Source organism: Pieris brassicae, chromosome 9 (genome assembly GCF_905147105.1).
Source record: "Pieris brassicae chromosome 9, ilPieBrab1.1, whole genome shotgun sequence".
Classification (NCBI taxonomy): Eukaryota; Metazoa; Arthropoda; class Insecta; order Lepidoptera; family Pieridae; genus Pieris; species Pieris brassicae.
Genome location: NC_059673.1, coordinates 2168356 through 2188049, shown reverse-complemented (window position 1 = coordinate 2188049; position 19694 = coordinate 2168356). Strand labels below are relative to the sequence as shown.

Sequence of the window (19694 nt, the reverse complement as noted above, 5' to 3'; positions counted from 1 at the left end):
AAAATTATTAACTGAACACTATGTTACAACTTACAAAAAAAAACATACCACAAACCACGTATATAGGATACGGTTTGAATTTTTGTTTATAAATTGTCTCTGACAAGTCACAATTTAACATAACGGTCTAGCCTAACTTAAGACTAATAAGTAATTTAAGTCTAACCTTATTTACTAATAAGGATATTTAACGGAGAAAGTGTCCAATACGAGTTTAATTATGTAGTGTATTTGCATTTACTGAGAAGTTTCTTGCATATATTTAAAAGGTTTTGTTTTCAAATTTATATGATATGTAATCAGTTATATTTTTGTCATTGTGTAAATAAATAAGCCAATATTAAAAATGCCTAAAAATATAGGTGGCGACATCTCTTGTTCAGTAGATAAACTTGGTACATTCCAACTCCAAATAGTCGGCTTACGTTTCTATCTTTTATTCTTCTATCTGATAAGAGAGGTCGCTGCATGTTACATTGAAACAACTATTTTTTTATGATCGAGGGAAAATATTTCTGGTTCAAACTTTTGGGAAAGAAATCTATAAAATAAATATGATCACAAACATAAACAGAAAAATATAGATATGTATAATGCAATATTTTGTATATCGCTAACTATATAAGACAAACGAAATCAAAGCCAAGGCCATAGGCAGTGGTTAGCACTTGAAAATTATTCTACAAATAGTAACATATTATCGGCGAGTTTCGTAAAATCAAATATTTAACGTAAGCATGGAATACTTGAGTTGCGCTCCGGACATTATTTGAACCTAAACGAATGAAAAAATTAATATCTTTTCTTCATAATGACCTATGTGAACCAATTTTGTTTTGATTTTTAAGGGCTTTCGGTTTTCCATAAAAAATGTTTTATAAGTACTTACTTTTCTTATTAATTATTAATATTTAGGTACCAATCATATAGCTAGGCTTTGTCGCGATTGGCCTTTAATGAATGTTAATTTTGTCATTGTTTACTTTAAGTATTCTATTGAATTTTTAGAAAACGTTCTGTGAGGTACACCACTACCTTTATCGACTTTTAAATTTATAATTAGTATATTACAGCTTATAAAAAAGATAGTTCTTTTTTATGTAGTCATAATCATATAGTAAACAGGAGTTACACATGATTCATGATAAACAATAGATATAAACAGCAGACGCTGAAAAAACAATAATTTACACTCCAAATAACTTCTGCCTATTCGCAATTATATTTGTAATTGTAAGCATAGTTGTAGTTGTAGGGATTGTGTTTTTTATATATTTCACCTTTTAAGTCTATAGACTATACTATACAATAATATTTAGGGTGCGCAAGACACGCGTAAATGGTGCTTCTCTAAGTAGGTAAGTTCGTACGCGCCAGAGGCACTGTGATTGTGATTGCACAGGCAGACCCAGTCTCTCCTACATTTCCGCATTATAGATTTTGCCTCTAAGGACCTTAAAAAATATAATGTGATAGTAAGGTCCCTCCTTACCTCTAACTTGTTGTATCCCACCATACCCAAGACAAACAAAGTTGGAAACATTACTGGGTAAAGTGGGTACATTTGATACAACCTCAAGTAAATGTATCTCGTAAATTTATTTTAAATACGCTCCACCATTAGAGAATATTTCTTTTCTTGTGGGGCCCAAATCATAGAGTTACATTCCAAGTGGCTCCTAACAAGTGCATTATACAGTGCGTTTACCGCTTATTTATATATATATTAGAAAAACCTTTATATATTGCTCTATTAAAATTTATCTAATTATATTCTAGTCTAGTGGCAATTTAAATGACTTTTAATAAATAAAAGATGGGTGTTAAATAAAAATAAAGCTTGCTTAATGAGACATTTATTTTCAATGTTCAAATTGCAGAATATAATGCGATCGCCATGTTATTATCTGTAAAGGAAATTTAATTAATTCACTTACTGTGTTAGTTTAGTTAGGTCTAAGTAATATAAGACACAATGTTGGTCTCATTTTACTAAAATTAAATCAAATAGTACCTAAGGATAAAATACATAACAAAATAAACAAAAAAAATCATATAAATAATAAAAAAAATATAAAATAACCTAACAATCTAGTATGTATAACAAATAGACGAAAAACTAAAAGCTAAACTTAAGTTTCATGAATTGCAATTCAAACTGCAAAACAAAAGGTGTAGAAGACTTTTACAAAAAGTAAGAAGTAAATTACTTTAAAATAATATGAACAATTAAATATCTTATGTTACATAACTATTTTTTTTAACATCATACATACCGAATTACACACAAGCCGTAAGTTCTTCTACCAACTTTGAGACACATTCTGAAACTGGACTCGGATCGAACTCCATACTTTCGCTCGAATTGAAAAGGAACCTGTTACCTTGTTTCAGGCATTTTGCGAAATTAACAATAGCTGTTATTATGCACATAACGTTAGGTTTCTTTAAAACTTCCTCGCTAAGAACAGCGGAAATTGATACGATCAAGAAAAATAGAATTAACTTCATTTTGTATGGTTCTGTGAAGTGTTTGTGATAGTTTTGTCTTTTATACTAACGTAAACATTTTAAACGTGCAAGTTAAATATGGTATTTAAAAACTATGTTCATTCCAAAGAAAGTATTTCATTTATTATATAATAAACATTTTTTATGACACATTTTATTCACACGGTATTTGACTTGAATATAAGATTTATATATTCCTTTTTAAACTCAAAAATCTCACAAATTAGGAATATGTAGTATAGTGTAGCGTATCAAAGGCTTCTTCGAAGTCGACAATGTACATGTACCTTTGTTACTCTGATGCCTGTATTAGTATTATTATTGTTTTCGTTAGGCTTTAGATAACGAGCCTGAAATTCCTCATGCCAACGTTGTAGTTGGCAATTCATCTGTGCCAATTTCCTGTAGATTATTGCGATATAAGTTCGATTCTCCAATTACAACTTCTAAAAGTGCGCAAGCACGGATTCGTATATTAGCAACTTCTCATGACATTGGAAAAAAATATGTGCCACAGTAATTCTTTTTTGTAATCGTTCGAGTAACATAGGCGTCGCATGATACCGCCTCCATGCAACAGTACCATATTCTAATATTTTCCGAACGAGACCTTTGTATAATATAATTTTTGTTTGGATGTTTCAGAATCCTCAAGTGTTTCTCAGGACAAACCCAATAATTGTAATGTCTAAGTGTTCTGTTAACGTTAGTTTACTGTCAAAAATCACGAATTACTCTTTCTTCTTGAACAATTATGTTACCCATATCATAGTTATGAATTAATGCCCCGTTGTCCTAGAAAAACGAATGAAATTACATTTCTGGACATTCAGTTCCGTATCATTAGAAATGAACCATGAAGTTGTATCATTCAGATCTGATTGAACAAACAATCCTCGAAGTTACTACTTACAGGACAAAACTTGAGGTCATCTGCATACATATATACTCATTAGGATACTTAAAAAAGGTTAGTATATCATTTATAAATAAATTCAACAATTTTGGCCCTAGATGTGAGCCTTGTAGTACACCGGAATTTATATTTGTAGACCAAGGAGCGGGTCTGTATATAGGCTACTATAGTCATACTTTCCGTATCCAGGGTTTGTTAACCCGCTGGTCTCCGGCGATTTCCTCCATATTTTCAAGCTTAATGTCGTTGGTATAACATAACTTCAGTCCGATCTGATGCTACCCTATTTTTTTCGGTAATGTGCTAGTTTCAAACTATGTACTACTACACTATATTTATATAAATCAACCCCCTTTGTCGCTACTCCGCTCTTTGAAGGCACTCTCCTTGAAGCCTCAGCTAACATCGGAATACTGGGCGTTGACAGATCGAATGACGTTCAATTTCGCGGTCATTTGGAAGGGAAGGCTAAATTAACCTCCAAAAAGCTTGGTGTGCTCAGCAAGGCGAGATGGTACTTCACTCCGGGCCACCGCTTGCAACTCTATAAAGCGCAAATTCGGCCCCACATGGAATACTGTTCTCACCTCTGGGCGGGGGCTCCCCAGTACCAGCTCCTTCCACTTGACCGTGTTCAACGATGATCCCTTGGCGTTGCGTAGACTTGTTGGGTCTCTCTGCATCTTTTACCGCATTTAGCATGAAGAGTGTTCAGAAAAGTTATTCGGTCTAATACCTGCAGGTGAGTTTCACTATCGGACGTCAAGGCTAAATACAAAATACCATCCGTATCACCTTGACGTCCGTCGTTCCACAACTGAGCGTTTTCTAAGGCAGTTTTTGCCGCGCACCACCACTATGTGGAACGAGCTGCCCACTGAAGTATTTCCGAACCAATTCGACTTAGGGTCCTTCAAGAAAAGAGCGTATCAATTCTTGAAATGCCGGCAACGCACTCGCGAGCCTTCTGCCAACCAAAAACAAAGTACTGACCTAACCATTAATAACATGAAACAATACTGTCGATAATCAATTGCGACTACTAGCTTAAGAGTTCCCATGCGTATTCCAGGTGAGCTCAAAAAATTATCGGTTATGTCAGTCCAGCACGCGACAACATTCTAGCTTTTATCAGACTTTTATCGTATATTATTTAAATCTTAATTATACTCTTAAAAACTGTAGCATTTTAATAGACAACTCATTTATAGAGAACAATTTCCTTACAAACTACTACACAGCTTAGACAATAACATATATCGTTTAATAAAACCTAATGTACAGCATTTATAATTTTCTTAACTTATGTAGTAATAATAAAACCATTAAAAGTTAATAAAAAAAATTGTAATAAATTTAAAAAGTTTGGTCCCTGGCAGCACACCTTTAACGCTGGCAACATTTCCTCGCTGTATTGCAATACATACTTATTCGTAATAAGAACAACAACTTCATAGTAAAAAAATGCTTACACCAACGCTCCAGTTAATGCCATAGGTACTATCGTATGGCGAATTTAAAACGGTATGCAAGTGCAGAATTTTAATGAATAATTTAAACTTTCATGTAGAGAAATGAAACATGTACATAGGCATAGTATAAAACAAGTCAATTTTGATAAAAATCTTCCTTTCCCTACCATGTTTTAGCGTCAATTTAGCACAGTAAAAGTCTTGTTAAAATGTTGATATCACAACGCAAAAAAGTCAATTTTGCACTGGAGTCTCTTCGTAATTGATGATAATACATACAGCACTATTAGTTATTTTGTAGTCTTGCTCTCTTTTCAGCAAGAACTATTTACATTACATTTATTCAAACACTAAACTTTTCTAAATGAATCGGGTGTTAGAAACGAAATAGCAAAACGATTTTGAGATTTTCACTTCACAACTCATTTTGTACAGTATTACTATTAATGAAAAACCTGAATTCCCTTAAAAAAAATAGTAAAAAAAACACTATATAGATTTTTTTACATTAGATATATAAGTGTAGTTTTTTATTCTAATAACTTCAATATATCGCTATTATTATAATAAAATAATATGTCTATAGTTATTAACATTAATAACAAGAGCAAAGTTTGCTAACGTTGAATCGTTTTACCTAACAATTTTATTGTAGTAAAATAATATTGTAGATATTTTTTTTAATCAGGTAATACTGATCTGGATATACCTGATTGCTTCTTTTGTAGAGCGCTTTCTCATTTTCGCAGATATTGCCACTGTTGACATTGGCTTATACAAAAGCTGACGGACTGTGGCCCATCCGGACGTTTGCCATTGTCATTGAGGCAATAGTTGAGACAATTGACAAATTTGATTATGCTAATATTGTATTCCTTCATAGGTAATTATTAAAGGATTTATATTATTTACCAATAAAGGTACCTTTATAAGAAACTTAACTATCAAACGTAACAGATATTAAGATGGGTAAAAGATGTATTTTAGTCAAATAAAAATGATGACAAAATAAAAATGAAAACCTTTTTATAAATCAAATGTATTGCCTAATAACGCCTTATTAGATACTATGTTTACATGTTATATTTATTAACTTTAAGAAGTAGTAGGAACTAATGTATCTAATGTATCTAACTATGTAATCTGTGAACATATTAAAAAAAAATTATCTATTTTTCCAATCACGACCACGGTGATATCACTTGATTTATACAAGTCCCCCCCCCCCCCCCTTGGCTTGACAATAGGATGAAGATTATTACTGGCCAACATAGCTTTGTCAGGATACGTACGACAACGACAACGATTTGATAACGTATTTTTTTATTTTTATGTAATAGTCACGATGCCAGAAGTCTCGCTAGTGCGTTTCCGGCTTTTTACGAATTGGGACGCTCTTTTCTTGAAAGATTCTTTAGTCGAAATGATTCGGAAATACCGTAATCATAGCTCATTGCATTAAGAAACGCTTAATGCAATGTTATTCTGCCTTGACGTCCGATATTGAAACTCATCTGCAGGTATTAGTCCGAACAACTCTGAATACTCTCCATGGTAAATGCTTAGTAAAATGGTCGCAAAATTTATTCAATTTCAAGCATACGTTGACTATAAGGTATTATCTGAAATGAGAAATGATTTAAATTCATTATATTATATATATATAAATTGTCTAAAACTTAGAACTTAGAGACATGAATTACAACTCCCCCGTATGTCAAAAATATATTGGATTTGGCATTTGGGAGTCAAAGTTAATACTATATATTTTTATGTATTTCTAAATTATTGAATACATACAAATTACGCAAGTCTACAGATAGCTAAATCAGCACGGAAAACAGGGTAACAATGCTTGTGTGGATTCGGAATTAAATCATGTTGCTCTATGTAATTTGTCAAACAATTTATCAAATGAGCAACACTTTGAATAGTGCAAGCCATTTGGGAAAGCTCATAGTTCCCAATTTCTTGATCTTCACTCAGCGCTACACAACAGATTGTCAAAATTATGAACACAAATATTATTTTATTCATTGTTGCGTTTACTTTCTATATGTGACATATGTTTCCTCTTTTATATTGACGTAAAGTATTTATTAGTAATAAACTGCGAATAGCACGCATTACATTTAAAGATGTAGTGAAAAAACATTACATTCTTTTGACTTCCGTTCGATGCTCAAATGTTTTGTAAAAAATGTTAATTGTCAACGCAGAATCAAACTTGAATATCGAATATTGAATATCTAAAGGTTTGACAATTTCAACTGATAATTCACGTTATTCTCTTACCGAGTTGTAGTAGTTATGAATTAGTGGAAAAATTCAAAAATCCTTGGCCTCGATTACATTGATTAATAATAATATAACCACAAATATAATATAAGTAAATTAAAGCAGAGATAAAATACGACTACTAATTTACTAAGATGTTAGTGTGAATTGTAGTCTTCCGCACATCTTAATACTATTAATTTACGTCCTACCACGATTTCTTTTACGTTAAAGAATAAATCTAATAAATAAGAAAAAAATCTATGTGATGATATACTATAGTCTGCCTTTCTCGACCAATGGACTGTCTTGTACAAAAGGTAATTCAATTTAAGCCCGTACCTAGTTCCCAATACGTTTAATGAAACAAATAAAGTTAGTATGTATTAACTAATTAGTGCCATGCTTTTATTTTGACCAACTTTTTGATCAACTGTCAGAGTAGTTTTTTTCTTTTATTATTTATTGGTATTTGATGTTTTCGAATGTTCGAGAAAATGCAGAAACTTTCTGACATTTAAAGACTTATTAACTGTTTGTTTTGTTTACTCTAGTATTGTCTTTTGTTAAAATAGCTTTTACACATTAAGAAAAACACTTTTTGAACGGATTAAAGCTATGTATTATTTTTAAAACTTATACTTATTTACATAATTCTAAATTTTAATAGTTTTTCCGACGTTTCACGTACTTTTCAGTGTGCGTGGTCACGGCGGCTTGTTTACTTTAGCTAGACTTAACTCTAAATAAAAAAATATTTGGAGGGTCTGTTTAAAGTAACGATTGTTTTAATTACATCATAGAAAGAAAAATCGTTATTATTCCCATGGACCATGGACTACGCACGAGAAATTTTGAAAATCACTAATTACTTTTCTTGCTCAGCCCTACAGTCGTCAAAAATGATGAACATAAATATTATTTTATTCATTGTTAGAGCTTAATTTCTTTAAGCATGAAGTTTCTGTTTTTATATAGCACTCTTATACTTGTATTATTTTGATGGGTAATTAACTGCAAATTAATGTATGTATAAAATTTATATATTACATTCCTATACTTTATATTAAAAATATGAAATCCTTTTGACTTCCGCTTGATGTTCAAATTTCTTGTTATAATTTATTTAAATTGTGAATGCACCACACCATATTTAATAAGTTAAAACGCTCATAAAATCCATAATTTATAAATACATATATTTTATTCTATATACCCCGAACTTACAATAAGTAAAGATTTTTTAAAATGTATAGTACATTTAACCAGCGGAAACGGAAATGGCAAAATAATTAGCTTGAATGATTTTTGATAAACGATATTCACTTTTGCTTTTATAGTTTTCTTTTAACTTAAAGTGGCATTGTTGTGTAGTAATTTCTGTATAACTCTTAATAAAATGAAGCCAGTTTCATTTTGGAGAATGGGTGATGTAGCCCTAGGAAGATTAAGTAAGCAGGTCTATGTTAAAGTACAAGTTGTTAAAGATGAAGACGGATTGTTTTACGACGACAAAGGTATACTCACACTATAATTTTATCGTCTATTCCTTATTCATAAAATATATAACCTCGGTCAGCAGGACATACATTTTCATTAAATATAGTTAACAATACAACTGAATAAAACCTAAAACTCGAGGGCGTGTCATTTATAAAAAAAAATTTAAACTAAGAAAGATTAGTTCTTTTTCTAAAACAGCTTTTGTCAAACAGGAAAAACTTATTTGATATTAGGCTAGCTTAGGTTTTAGAATTTAACCAAGTCTTGTAGCATTCTCTTCCAGACAACTTAGGGGTTAGGACAGTTAAACTCTGTTCATCATTCTCACGTCCAAACTGTAGTGGATTTTAAACTTAATTTACATGTAATTGCAATTCGTAAATTTGATTATATTTAGTTGACATCTAACTCCTAATAGCAAATAATAAGACATGTTATAAGTACTAAAGAAGAAAATATATTATCTGATCACCACTTAATTATACTGTGTAATAGTTTTAGGGATATCAGCAAATGGTGATAATATTGAAGTGTTTGAAGAATTATGTTATTATGTTGAGGTGTTAAGATCAAAGGAGCGAATATGGCTGCCATACACAAGTATGTACTTGGCTGAGCGTTCTAGACCATTTTATGGGACAGAGAGGGTAGACAGATCTAAAAAAGCAATTGATGGAAAGCCATGTCCTAGGGTAAGATAAGACTAGAGTCAGATATATATAGCTTTAAGAGATTTAACAAACAAATGCATAGAGTTAAAAAAATCAGCTTGCCTTCTAACAACTTTTTGTTCAGGATCTTTATCCTTAATACTTAAACTTAACTAGTTTCAACTGTTAAATTGGAATGAAGATTGAAATCCTGAATTGTTAGTATTGTTAGCAGCTTCCTGTAGCAAAAAAAAAATAAAACTTACATTAAGTAGGAAATAGGAATTTCAATTTAAAGTATAAGATATAATGGACTAGTTTTACTTGATCTGATGATGATGAACCTTAACATATTTTCAGAAAAAATCAGAAGATGATTTTAGTGACCTGAGTGACCAAAGCTCTGATTATGAAGGATCAGTCTCTGATATTGAGGAGAGGGAGACATTGCATGAGGTAATACTAATTAATTTAGGGTCTGTTTCACAATGTATGGATAAAGCACCAAATAGCTATGCAACACATAAATTATTTGGAAGATAAAAGTTGTGAATAAGAAACATCCTGTTTCATCAGACTCATAAGTTATGACGGACTTTATGTGACGAATAGTGCTATCTGGCAGTCAATATTGTTTATTACCATTAAGTAATAAATAATTATGTAGAACTTATTCGTACATTGTGAAACAGGCCCCTGGTCTATATATTAAATAACTTTGCGATATTTTTATTTAAATGATGAAACAATAAATTTCAAAATACCTGAACTTATCTATATATTTATCTTAATAGGTTGACTGGAAGATAACAAAAAATAATATAGATCACCCCTGGTGGGTTTTTGTACAACTTTTAATTTTACTAATTTATTTCCATGTATTTATAAACTGTGTTGGGCTCCTATAGTTATCATGAAGTATTATAAGAAGACCAGGTATTCAGATATTCGGATATTTATAATACGTATTTATTTTAGTTGTATTGCTATTTTTACTACATACCAAATAACAATAAGGTGTAAATTTTTATACAATGTAGGCCCATAATAAATATTTATTTATTTATTCCCACTGTGTTACCTTATCCAAAAACTTACACATAAAAAAGGCAACGGGCGGCCTTATTGCTCACACGATTTCTTCCAGGCAAGCCTAATATGGAACAGTGAAAATAGTAACACCAACAGAGAGCTAAGTACAAGAAGTGCATGAATACCATGTAACACTAACTATAATATAAAAATAAAATAAAAAATAAATCAATGGCGCTACAACCTATAGGTGATCAACCTTCTGTGCCTGAGGGAGCATTCAAGTATTAAGTCTCGCAATTTTTTGAGATTCTTTACCTCCCCCCATAAAACGCACCGTAACGTTTTCTGTATCCAATAGTAAAACCGGTGCACAGCTGGGGATCTAACTTAGGACCTCAGGTATGAGTGTCGCACACAGAAGTAATAAAACATATGTATAAACGAAAATTTAAAAATCCAATCAGTTCATATTGTTAATTAAAGCCATTCTCCGAAACATTCTACTCCCATATATATTATTTTTATTTCAGTTTATAGAAAAAATTCCATTCGAAGATTTCATCCGTTGTGGCAAAGAAGTATTATTCGATGAATTGTATGATCTATCACTATTGGAGTGCGATGAGGTATGGTATTTCACATTTCTTTGCCGAACCAAAAATTTTTTCCTAAACTCCTGTGTTGTACAATGAATGTACAAGAGTATGGGAAAGGGATACTCTTCTGTAATAAAATCCCAGAGGCTCTTTTATCGCTGCCTTTTAATTTAAGGAATGTATTAAAGAAAAAGACTTACTACAAAGTTAACGATTATCTAGTTGATAAGTTGATATATTGATAAGTATGCATGCTACTGATGTCGAAAGTATTTTCAACCAAGAGGGCTATTCATGCAATCTATAATTTAAAATGTAGGGAATCTCGGGATAAATTCAAGGAAATTGATATACTTAGCTTTCCCTCGCAATATATTTATGAAAATATGTATGTATACAAAAATAGTGTTCATACGCACAATCTTAATACTCGGAACAAATGCAGGCTGCAATTTCCCCGAACTAGACTATCCAAAGTTAGTTATTCTTTTTGGGAAAAGGGATACCTTTCTGTAATAAAATCCCAGAGGCTCTTTTATCGCTGCCTTTTAATTTAAGGAATGTATTAAAGAAAAAGACTTACTACAAAGTTAACGATTATCTAGTTGATAAGTTGATATATTGATAAGTATGCATGCTACTGATGTCGAAAGTATTTTCAACCAAGAGGGCTATTCATGCAATCTATAATTTAAAATGTAGGGAATCTCGGGATAAATTCAAGGAAATTGATATACTTAGCTTTCCCTCGCAATATATTTATGAAAATATGTATGTATACAAAAATAGTGTTCATACGCACAATCTTAATACTCGGAACAAATGCAGGCTGCAATTTCCCCGAACTAGACTAGAATCTAAAGTTAGTTATTCTTTTTGGGAAAAGGGATACCTTTCTGTAATAAAATCCCGGAGGCTCTTTTATCGCTGCCTTTTGATTTAAGGAATGTATTGAAGAAAAAGACTTACTACAAAGTTAACGATTATCTAGTTGATAAGGGCCTGAGACTAGTGCTAGACAGGCCACTTCTAATTAAATTGCGATAATTGTTTTAAAATAAGGGTTGTTTGATGATTTGCTATTTCAAAAGAGTACCGAGGGTTTTTTCTTAAAGTTCTCTTTCTACTTTGCCGATTAGCAAGGATGACTGCGATAATAATTTAATGACGAGGAATAAGTGATACTTGTATCCATAACAAACATATTTCGAGATGTTTAAGATTGTTAGTAACCATCAGTAAAGATTTGGTTTTTAAGAAATTTTTTAATGATGAAAGGAAGAAGATGCGTAGGGCAAAGATAGAGCGTTTTTTGGGGAGCTTATATGTATGTTTGCGTTTTGATTTGGTAGTCCGTGTTAGTTTCCAAAAATGTCTGCATATTGATATAAGTGTAACTGTTAAAAGTTTTTTTCATACATGTTTAAAGTTGTACCAGTCACCAGTTATCGATCTACTATTGATTCATTTACCTGTAATGACTATCTAATACTTTAATAACTAATTAAATACTAGACATAACAATTATTACTAACGAAATACACAAAATAAAAGTTTTAAAAAATTGTGTGCGTGTACTAGTACACGCGTTAGAAGTGAAACTTCTTTGTGACCTTATTTTTCGAAAAATTATCTTTTAAATGCAACTTTACATAATATGGTTAAATAAAGTTTAACAAAATGCTTTTATTATCATAGACATGAATACAAATAATACAATTATTTAATTTTACCTTATTACTACTAAGATTATTACAGAATTTCATTTATTATTTGAATTATTACTATCATTGTTATCGTTATTATATATTTTTGTTATTAATGGCTTCGAATCTCGTCGAATCAACCGTGGTAGGGACAAGAAAAAGATGGCGCGTAACCGGAAAACGTGACGGTAATTTTATTTTCAACGCCGTTAAAGAAGTTTCACTTCTATAAGGTATATTTTAAGTGTATAATGTGTGTGTTGTGGTTGTAAGTGGTCCCAGCTCAGCATCATGCTGTGGAGCAGACGTGTCCCACAGCGCTGGTCATTCTGCCAGAGACCACAACAGTTAATTTGCTATCTCTATATAATGTATCACTATCTTTACACATCTTATGAGATTTTTTCGTAAGGGCGTCGAAGATTATCTTCGCAACGTGAACGCTAGTACTGAAGACAAGTTTGAAGAGCTTTTACGAAAAATCGCTACTGAGAACGAAGTCGACAATTATCTCAAACAGTGTTGGAGATATGCCTTTGTCGTACATTTTGAATTAAAGGCGGATGAGGTGAGTTTTTAATAACAAACAATTGTCTTTTAATAGAGATATTTTATTTATATATAATAATGAAAACGTAACTATATATTAACAGTGTTATGAGAAAAAAATAATTTAAAAGAAAACGTTCTTTTAAATACAAGGAAAAATTATTAATATTGTATTTCATTAATTAATTATAAATTAAAGGAAAATTCATTTGAAGGTTTGAGGGAAGTGAATCCAGACCTAGCTCGTTTATCAGAATTCTGTTTCACTAAAATTATTATTATTTAGTATTTAAACAAGCAACATTTCCTCCTCAACCCAGAGGTCGTAGGTTCGATCCCCGGCTGTGCACCAATGGATTTTCTTTCTATGTGCGTATTTAACATTCGCTCGAACGGTGAAGGAAAACATCGTGTGGAAGCCGGCTTGTGTTAGAACCAAAAAGTCGATTTGAGCCAGGCACAAGAGGCCGAGCACCTTTGTGACTGTGACGAATGATGATGGAACAGTTTCAGGAATCTGATGTCCAGACCTATAAAGGTCGTAGCGCCATTGATTAATTATAAACAAACAACATTTCACAAACATCAAAGTTCTCGACATCGTCGTTTTGGTTCCGTGGCTTCAGCCTGTGACTCTCATCCCTAAGGACGTAGGTTCGATCCCGGCTGGACACCTTTAGGCTTTCTTTCTATAAACCGGAAACCGGCTTTAGACCCAAAAATTTGTCAGGCACAGGAGGCTGATCACCTACGTCACAAACGATAGTGTAACATATACAGAAATCTGAGGCCCAGACCCAAATATAATTGATTAATTTTTTTATTTGTATTCGTTTAGTAAATATTGATTAGTGTATGTATTTTTTGTAAACAAACAAATAGCGCATACTATGTACTTACAAAAATGGTACAATAAAATGTTTTAACGTGAAATCTTGGTTGTCTTCAGTGGTGGGAAGACTTAAGTGGTACACTGACAGTGCACACCAATTGGTGTCTCGTTTGTGGCAAGACTGATGCCTTAAAGGAATGTAGAAAATGTCCAGCAGCCTTCCACGGTAGCTGTTCGCGGGAGTGGCTTATTTCCGTTATACGTAAGTCTTTTTTATAGAACTGGAGGCTCATCTGATGTTAAGTGGTACCGCCGCCCATGGACAGTCTCAATGCCAGACGGCTCAATTAGTACTGTTTCCTTGATCCTAAGACTTCATGACCTCTCCAAGTGTGGACTGCTACCTGGACCTCTCAGCTTGTTTAATTAACAAAAAATGTGTGCGTGTGCTAGTACACACGTAAGAAGTGAAACTACTTTATGACCTTATTTTTCGAAAAATGATCTACTTATTGCAACTTTACAGAAATTGGTTAAATAAAGTTTAACGAATGGCCTTTATTGTCATAGACATGCATACAAAAAATACAATTAAAGAAAACACTTTTTTAACGAATTGAAACTAAGTCTTATTATAAACTTACTTACATAATTTTAAATTTTTCCGACGTTTCGCGTGCTTTACAGCGTGCGTGGACACGGTGACTGAAGACAAAAGGTGTTAAATGTCAAAAGTATCACAGCTGTAGAGAAAGTTGTGTTATCTGTATTTATTTCCCCGGAGTTGGTATCGACTAAAAGATGACGGGTTTTTGCAGAAATGACTTACGGTGTCCTCTATTAATACAATTATTTCATTTTACCGTATCACCGTTAAAGCTTCCGTTAAACACCCGTTCAAGCTTCAATAGAAATAAGCAACTTAATCTTGGTCCTATAATAATAAAACAGCTACGTCAACCATCTTTCTGTCAATTATGGAAGATTTGTTCAACCCTAAATTTTTATTTTTATATTTTCTATGGTAACTTAATACAAATACAATAAAAAACTTATTAATATAAATAAAAGTGTGCTTATATCCTACGTCTGAATTAGTTTGCACTGCTAGCTAGATTATTTGGTACTTGCAGTCTCATTCTCTCCAACATTTCCCCATTAAATATATCCCTAAGGACCTTAAAATATAAAGTGATACATCCCTCGTTAGCACTAACGTGTTGTATAGCCAAGACAAACAAAGTTGGATACATAACCGAACTGTTTGTAAAGAGGCCGTTCAATAATTACGTAAGCACTATAGATAGATAGGTCTTTGATTTTCTTATTTGGTGATTACGAATGCATTTTCGAGCATTCCCACAGAACAATAGTTCGTTTTTGTGCTATTATATTTTACAGCTTGGCTTACTTTGACAAGAGGAGGGGGATATGCAGTAAATCTGTTTACATTAATATTGTCTTTTGTTGACATAGCTCTTACACATTAAGAAAACACTTTTTTAACGCATTGAAGCTATGTATTATTATAAACTTATAATTATTTATATAATTTTAAATTTTTCCGACGTTTCGCGCGCTTTACAGCGTGCATGGTCACGGTGACTGAAGACAAAAGGTGATAAATGTCAAAAGTATCACAGCGATTTAACATTAAATTTAAACAATTGAGTTATCTATTTTAGACCGTAAAAGCCCACTGAAGGTGAAAAACGATTCGCCAGTACTCGTGGAGAAAGTACTATCAAGCACCAGGGTTAAATGTATGGATGATAATTCAGGTGATGACAATCAAGACCTGTGCCCCAGTTGCCGCTGGGGACCCAAAGTCGGGTAAGTCATGTAGCAATAATGCAAGCTTGTTCCTCCAGATTCTTTCTATTTCTTTCACACTACATGCAGCAGGGGTAGGACTTGACTTGACACTGTTATTCAGAGAACCGGATGTACCCCAGAACTATCTAGGATAGTACCAAGACCACCGCATCAATTTTTACAGAGTGCAAACGGACAGGAGGCTCACCCGGTGTTGAGTGATCTGCCGCCCATGGACACTCAATGCCACAGGGCTCGCGAGTGGGTTGCCGGCCTTTTAAGAATTATGAGTTGGTATGGTTGGTTTGTAAAAATATTACGAATCAACCAGTGAAGTTTTAATTTGGTGCCAGAATAACAAACTATTAAGGAAGTTAGTGTTTTTTTCTCACCGTGGTTGCCAAGAGTGGTTGAAAGCGATGAGGCCGCCAGTTGTCCTCCTTTTTATTTAATTAATAGCGGACCTGACAAACATTATTCTATCTTAAGTATGAATATTGGTTTTGAATTGTTATAACTAACTAAAAATGCTTTATGATATACAACAATCTTTGTTTGTTTTTCTGGCGCGTATATAAATAGTTTTGTTGATATTCAGACACGGGAACAGGCGACATATAACTGGCCATGTGAAAAACATGGATTTTTCAAGATTAATGTCACAAACAATTGGTGACTGTAATTATTTTATCAATATAATCGTACCAATTCTTAAAAGGCCGGCGTCTCACTTGTGAGCCTTTTGGCAATGTGTCCATAGTATCACTATATTATAGATTATTAATTTGAATTATAAATGAATATTCCAGATACAATGACATAGTGTGGCATAAGCTGGACAGTTGCTCTTGGTGGCCAGCCAGGGTGCTGACGCCGTGCTCTCTCCCATTGTGTTTGATGTCTTCCTCGCACGAGATGGACCAGTGGCCTGTGCGGTACTATGGTAGAATCTTCCGTTATTCAGTAATTCTCAATACTTTCTTTAAAGGTGGGAAAAGATGGATGGGAGACATGTGAATTTTTGGGAGGAGGGAAACTCCTTGGGAGATCGTGTATTTAATAGAATAATTTTTAAAAAGTTGTGTGGCGTTATAACGTTTTAGGTCTGGACCTCAGATTACCTCAGATAACCACACATCCTAGAATCTAGATCTAGGAATCTAGCAAAATGTATTTATGAAATTTGGCCTGTTTCATGAGTTGGAATATACTAACTATAAAATAGCATGCCAGAATGTAATGGAAAGAAGCTTACTAGAAATAAGAAAAATGCATACAATAAAAAGAGAAAAAATGAGATGAAAAACTAGCGATAGATGTCTTATGCCCTAAAAGAGAAGTGGCAATGGGTGGGACATATAGAAAGATGCATAGATAAAAGGTGGATTTTAAAGACAACTATATGGAAAATACTATGAAAGAGAAGATGGCGCCCTAGATAAAGGTGGATAGAAGATATAAAAGTGTTACCAGAAAGCCATTATCCGTGAAAGAAATTCAATCAATGGTACTGAAGGAAGTTAGCATATCGAGTAACAAGACGAAACTTAGAAAAACGTAAAGATTGGGAATAAACGGGCTTCATTATTATACACACACACACACACTACACTACTGAATAGTTTCATACTGAAATATTATCTTACTCCAACTTCTTTAGCACTCATCATTTCTGAAGGTCGAGTTAGCGGCGCCGCACAATTTCCTCGAGTGAGCCATGACTTTGGACTCAAGATAAATCGCACCAAAACCAAGGTAATGATTGTTGACCGTGTCAGAAATAATTCGCCTCAAGTGACTAATCGCGAAATGCTACGTGGTCCATCGTATGGGCATCACAAGAAGGGACAAGATGCAAAAAATATGGAGAAACAGGAATAGAACAAAAGCCACGAAGACCAGGCTCGTGAAGACACTTATATTCCTCATATTTCTGTACGCGTGAAACGCGTACCTTGCGAGATGTGGAAAGACAGAAAATAGTCGCTCTGGAAATGTGGTGCTGGAGGAGAATGCTTGGGGTTTCGTACAAATGTCTCAATACTTCAAGAAGTCGGTATTAAGCAGCATCTATTTTCAACAGTACAATCTTGCATCCTTACATTCTTCATACACGTATCTCGACGTGGTGTTCAGTCCATAGAACGCCTTGTCGTCCAGGCGAAGGTGTAAGGCACTAGACCGCGCGGAAGGTCACCTACGCGTTGAACTGACCAGATCAGACCGTAGGAGATTCACTCAACGTGTATAGCAGGATTACCTTTAATAGGCAACGATGACGAAACGTCGTGAAGCGCATCACACCTGCCCCTTCTTATGCCCTACTACATGGTGACCACGACCGCTCTGTCAAGAATATACCGGATAAGAAGAAGACGTGTTTATCAAAAAAACTCAGGTTGCGTTGGTAACAAAGTGTCGAGTGATTTTGTACCTGTAACCGAAATAGTATGGATGAATTATTTCCTGTCCAAGGAATCCTAAGTATCCACCTCCAACACCCCATATCTAGAGTTGATGCTCTTTCTCTTCTTCTTTTCTCCTTTCAGATATCCGTATTTTCTAGCATTCTAACTCCAACAATACTGCACGTAGTTTTGATATTTTAAAATTATACCGGAGTCTTTTATTGTTTTGGTGATTGGTCGTACCTGAATTCGTGTATGTGGTGATGTTAGGTATTTTGTATTTGCGTGTTGTTCCCACGAGAATTTAAGTGCGTGCTCCTATTTCACCATGCCTCCTGCTGATAGAGGATCTTTGACAATCCGAGACAAATCTTTGTTTTTATTTTATTATTATTTATTAGTTAAGATGTCAGGTGGAACATGGTGTAATGGTTGCAGCTCCTAACCAACAAAAAAATGGCGATTAAAAAGTGTGGCGGATAGTTCATTGCCAGTTCTTCTCTTCCGTTCTACGCCCTTGATTTGAGAACTTCAGTAAATGCAAATTGGAAGCATTTAATATGTATTTCTTTTTGACATTCATAAGTGTACATTGTGTTACCTATATGAATGAATGACCTTAACTTTGACTTTGACTTTTCAGGTACCCTGAACCATTCATGGGCTAATGCCAGTCATATGTGTCTGTTTTTACCAAAACACACAACGGCTCTAAATGCACGAGATGATATTTTGAAACAAGCCATGCTTGACGCGAGCGACGATTATATAGCTGTTTATTTAAGATAGAAAACGAGTTTTATTGGCAAATGTTATGATTGAAGTGTATTGAAATTAAATGCAACCAACTGTTGTTTTCTTTATAATAAAAATATAATATGTTTATTATGGAACATAGCATCCAAGTATCACTTATTCCACGTCATTAAGCCGGCGTAAAAAACTCTCGGTACTCTTTTGAAATAGCAAATCACCAAACAGTTATTTTAAAACAAATATCGCAAATTAATTAGAAGCAGCCTGTCTAGCACTAGTCCCAGGCCCTTTTATCAACTAGATAATCGTTCACTTTGTAGTAAGCCTTTTTCTTTAATACATTTCTTAAATTTATTAAAAGGCATAGATAAAAGAGCCTCTGGGTTTTTATTAAAGAAGAGTATCTCCACCGAACCTGCTTAGCTCATAAATGGAGAGAAGACAAATGCATATACATCTTAAAAACCGGTAGAAAGGACTATACCCAAGCAAAATCCTTCAGATCCATCAGCCCCCACCTCATTCTTTCTAAAAACGCTGGAGAATCTGGGAGACCTTTAGATACGAAACCGTGTATGCTTATCTAAATTCTTACATCCAGATTAACACGACTTAAGCTCAGGCCAATCAACAAAATCATCACACCACAATGTTTACGCACAGGGGAC

At 33.5% G+C, this 19694-nt stretch overlaps 1 protein-coding gene and 1 long non-coding RNA gene across 3 annotated transcripts; one reads left to right on the top strand and one right to left on the bottom strand.

Moving 5' to 3' along the window:
* Positions 1-1840: 1840 nt before the first annotated feature.
* LOC123714366 lies at positions 1841-2598 on the bottom strand. The gene is made up of 2 exons (XR_006754301.1): positions 2277-2598; positions 1841-1907 (listed from the first exon to the last, which is right to left on the bottom strand). It is a non-coding gene; the product is annotated as an uncharacterized LOC123714366 (long non-coding RNA).
* Positions 2599-8491: 5893 nt separating this feature from the next.
* On the top strand, positions 8492-19107 carry LOC123714256. Of its 2 annotated transcripts, none has more exons than XM_045668455.1 (9): positions 8492-8693; positions 9175-9371; positions 9690-9785; positions 10895-10990; positions 13079-13234; positions 14165-14309; positions 15733-15880; positions 16672-16805; positions 18914-19107. In XM_045668455.1, the coding sequence occupies exons 1-9, from the start codon at positions 8576-8578 to the stop codon at positions 19057-19059; spliced, it is 1236 nt and encodes a 411-aa protein (XP_045524411.1). In that variant the 5' UTR covers positions 8492-8575; the 3' UTR covers positions 19060-19107. The 2 variants fall into 2 exon arrangements, with proteins under 2 accessions (XP_045524411.1, XP_045524412.1); XM_045668456.1 differs by having other exon boundaries at positions 16672-16797; positions 18914-19061.
* Positions 19108-19694: the final 587 nt, after the last annotated feature.

What these genes read in the sequence shown, in the direction of transcription:
- LOC123714256 (XM_045668455.1), top strand. Translation starts at nt 8,576, where the DNA reads ATGAAGCCAGTTTCATTTTGGAGAATGGGTGATGTAGCCCTAGGAAGA. An exon ending in AGAGGGAGACATTGCATGAG is followed by an intron (nt 9,786 to 10,894) that starts GTAATACTAATT and finishes TTTTTATTTCAG; the next exon opens with TTTATAGAAAAAATTCCATT. An exon ending in GTGGCTTATTTCCGTTATAC is followed by an intron (nt 14,310 to 15,732) that starts GTAAGTCTTTTT and finishes TATCTATTTTAG; the next exon opens with ACCGTAAAAGCCCACTGAAG.